Source organism: Pteropus alecto, unplaced genomic scaffold (genome assembly GCF_000325575.1).
Source record: "Pteropus alecto unplaced genomic scaffold, ASM32557v1 scaffold155, whole genome shotgun sequence".
Taxonomy (NCBI): Eukaryota; Metazoa; Chordata; class Mammalia; order Chiroptera; family Pteropodidae; genus Pteropus; species Pteropus alecto.
Genome location: NW_006438113.1, coordinates 21,197,893 through 21,201,685, shown reverse-complemented (window position 1 = coordinate 21,201,685; position 3,793 = coordinate 21,197,893). Strand labels below are relative to the sequence as shown.

General features: G+C 34.8%; 1 protein-coding gene across 2 annotated transcripts in view; it reads right to left on the bottom strand.

Moving 5' to 3' along the window:
* ANK3 (ankyrin 3) overlaps nt 1–3,793 on the bottom strand; it is a 556,993-nt gene that overhangs the window by 111,050 nt on the left and 442,150 nt on the right. For both annotated transcript variants that reach the window (XM_025049361.1, XM_025049362.1), the window contains one exon: nt 260–358. In XM_025049361.1, coding sequence (XP_024905129.1) covers nt 260–358 — 99 coding nt within the window. The remainder of the gene's footprint in view (nt 1–259; nt 359–3,793) is intronic.

The following is a 3,793-nucleotide window of genomic DNA, read 5'->3' as shown; positions in this document are numbered from 1 at the left end:
ACGTGGAAGAATATTGATATGCAGCTAAGGTCAAGTACCTAGGCCATTAAACATAATAGCATCTGGGACACTATAATCAGAGACTTTAGAGTCCCTTGCACAGATATACATTTGAAATACTATGTATAAAAAAAAAAAAAAAGAAATTCTATGTATAAAAGAATTAATGGAGAATTTGTTCTTTCCCCTATCAAATTGTACTTGCTCCAAACAAGAGTCACCAAATGCCACTTTGTATAGGCACATCCTATTTGTATACCTTTGTCTGGGCATCCACATGTGCCCCTTGGTTTACGAGGACTTCAGCCACATTTACTCTGTCTTCTTGCGCAGCCAAATGGAGTGGAGTCAGGCCACTCTGCAAAACAATCGAGAGTACAGTCAGGAATATAGTACACACAGGCATGCTTGAGAAACAATTTATGAATTCTAGGAGAGCAAGCCTAGAATTTCTATGTTAAAAAAATCTATAGAATAAGTTTACATACTAGCACTACAGCAACATTGTTACCTCCACGCTTGATGAAAAATTTCAAACATACTCAAAAGTGGAGGCAATGAACTGAACTCTGGGTACTCATCACAGACTTAGCAGTTATCAAAGTTTTCCTACATTTGTTTCTTTCAACCCTAGTTCCCTTTCGTTTTTTCCTTTGTGTTGTATTTGAAAGCAAATGACAGACATTATACCATTTCTCCCTACATACTTCAGTGTCAGCTTAAAAAAATACTTTTTCCAAAATTATGCTGTTTTAATATATTGCCAGTGGTACTGGTTTTACCAAAAATGTTAAAATAAAAATAATTTATAAACTGAATATTGATATAAGTTGATGATATTTTCTCCATTAAATATTAATACCCCAAACCTGGTACATATTTTCGGTATGTTGTTTCTGGGTAAGAAAGATGGCCTGTGAAATTTAATGTGAATGCTATATCAGGAGAATTCCTGGGTCATTCAGATGGTGTGTGGTTTTAACGAGACTGAATATTTGAAATTGACTATACCACTGAACATGCAAGCTATATGGTTGTTCTTATGGCCAAGAAAAAAAATCACGAAGACTGTGCCCTGGTTTGAAAATCTTTAGTGTTGTATTTTTTTTTTTTTTTAATAAATAATAATTAAGAGAAAGTGACTTGGTGTAAGGGTTTCTAGATTTTTTTCTTTCATCCATTACGAGCACAGAAGTTAATATCTGGAGGTTTTCTGTCTCTGCTCTTTGCATCTGTGCAATGAAAACATCAGCCTGTCCTAGTTTTCAGAGAAAAGAAGTGAATCAAGAGCAGCATCAGAAAGGGTTCAAGCTCTCTAGATGCTGCACATTATTTACTTATGGGTTGCTATGCTGTCAAAGAAATTAGAGACTCAGGAAGAGTAATTTGCCCTTGACTTTTTAATGTTTATAGAATTCTGGAGGAAGCTCGCTCAAACTGAATAAAGGGGAAATATGGAAAGGAGGACTGATGCTTTCACTTAAAATCCAAGAAAAATAAGCCAGGGCCAAAATGGCACCACCCAAACACTGACATAACTGTAGAACAATGTACTAAATTCTACTTTAGAGGAAACAAATATTTTCAGCCATAATATTTTGTGAAAGTATCATGGTCACCTATTCTAAGTTTGAGACTTTTCAGAACTCTAGAGACACTTTGCTGAGTGGCAAAGGTTGGTAGTGTGTTCTGGCACATGCCCTACTCTTTTGTGTTCCTCATCTATGTGCACGGATGCTGTGCGTTATCCACTCCACCTCTGACAGAGCATTTCCAACCTTCTCAGGCTTCCTTCTCCCCCATCTCACAAAGGGCCTCACTGTTACATTTATGTTCACACCTGCTCTTTGAAGAGCATCACAATCCTGCATTTAAACTGTTTTCATGTAGGTCTTCCTCATACCACTGGGAGCTTGTTGAGGCAAATATTGTATGTTTAATCTCTATATAACCAGTGTCTAGTATCTAGCTTTTAATTCATCTGCCAATTGATTAAATCAGAAGGAAAAAACAAATATATTTTAGGTATGATTAAATCAGAAGGAAAAACAAATATATTTTAGGTTAAACAATAAATAAATAAAATTTTATTTTATATTCATAATTTTAGTTAAAGTTTTTTTAAAATAAAGTAATGGTTAAAACAGCGTTTTTGAATTCAGAAGTTATCTGTTAAATGGTTTTGACCATCGTTCATTTTAAAAATGGCATATTTGGAATATAGATAATACCACCAACTCAGAATAGCAATAGCTCTGTTTAATATAGTCTGTCCATTTAACAAAGAAACCCAGCTGCTTGTGGTCTGCAAACCCATGTGAGAAAACAGCAACATCAAAAGCAAAATCAAAGCCAATCGGACACCGGCAGTGACAGGTTGATCTTTTTCTTAAAAGTACTGCTGATTACCAGCAAGAAAAGACATAAGTGAAAACAGCAGAGTATTTAACAAGTTTTCACGAAAGGTAAATTTTTCTTTTAATATTTATTTTTTAGCAAGGAAAAAAGTCTAGTGTTAAGTGGAAAGGTGGGAAAGAAGTGGAGGATGGGAACTAATGTTTAAAACTCCGGCAGCTCAGGAAAAACTGTTGGAGTTTCTTATTGAATAACAAAGTTCTGCTGGTAATCTGTTTTTACACTGAGGCGTATTTAATACTTTATACAGAAAATGACAGCTGAGAAAGGAAGCAAAGATTTACAAATGCCCTTGTACTAAAGTTTCCAGGTGCTGTGAAGTTTTGATAGTTCTTTAGGTACCACGTGCTAATGGCAAGCCGGCTGATTGGCTCTTTAAAATATCCTTGGAAGTATCTCTGCTTACATATATATTCAGAAAGGTGGCTGAAAATTTCCAGGTTTCTTTGGTTTACCATGTATGTCTTTTGGTTTCAGAATTACCTTGTTAATGTCCAGTCCACTACAGCAAACATGGACAAATTCTTTCTAAAGTATTTCAACCTAAAAATATTCCATGATTTAAAGGTGAATTCAAGATCGGATATATATTGTAACTACTTGACTGGAGGATTTGATAGAAAAGAAAAAAGTCAGTCACGTTGTACTTTGGTATCAAACCTACTGAAAACGTTAACCAATTGTTGAGGTCTAATTGTCTCTGGGAGCATTACTGAGACACTATTCTGGGCTCACAAGAGAAAATACACTCTAGTAGATGCCAGAATGTGCTTCAATTTGAGAAGGGTGGGTTCTCTATCTCATTTAGATAAGTTGAATTTTGCAGCAAACTATTATAATGCTGGTTTATATATTGGTATATGAAACTCAGGAAGTTCAAAAGCTCAAACAAATTCTGATTATAATGACTATCTGAAATTGCTTTGTGATTCCCATTAATGCTGAGACATGCATTCCTGAAGGAAACGTTTAAACAGGAAGATATGAGAAAATCAAATTGGTACATCAGAAAAAAATGACAGATGTGTTTGCTCTGTAATGATCAAAAAAAGATTTTGAAGACATTAACACTGGAAAAAAAGAAAAAGGTTTCCCTGGTCTTTCGGTCTATAGAATTTGTTAAATTACAACTTTAGGGATTCAGATTAGCATAGAATAATCTTTTCTCCCCAAATTGTGCAAAGTCCAAAATTAATACAACTATTTTTTTTTTCCTACTTAGAATAAGGTGCTGAATGGTATCTAGTTAATCCTCATGACATCTCTGTGAAGTAAATATTGTCTTTATTTACTAGAGGATGAAACTGAAGCTCAGAGAGCTCACATAACCTGCCCAAATTACACATCGAGTAAGAGTCAGCTTTAGGATTCATTACCC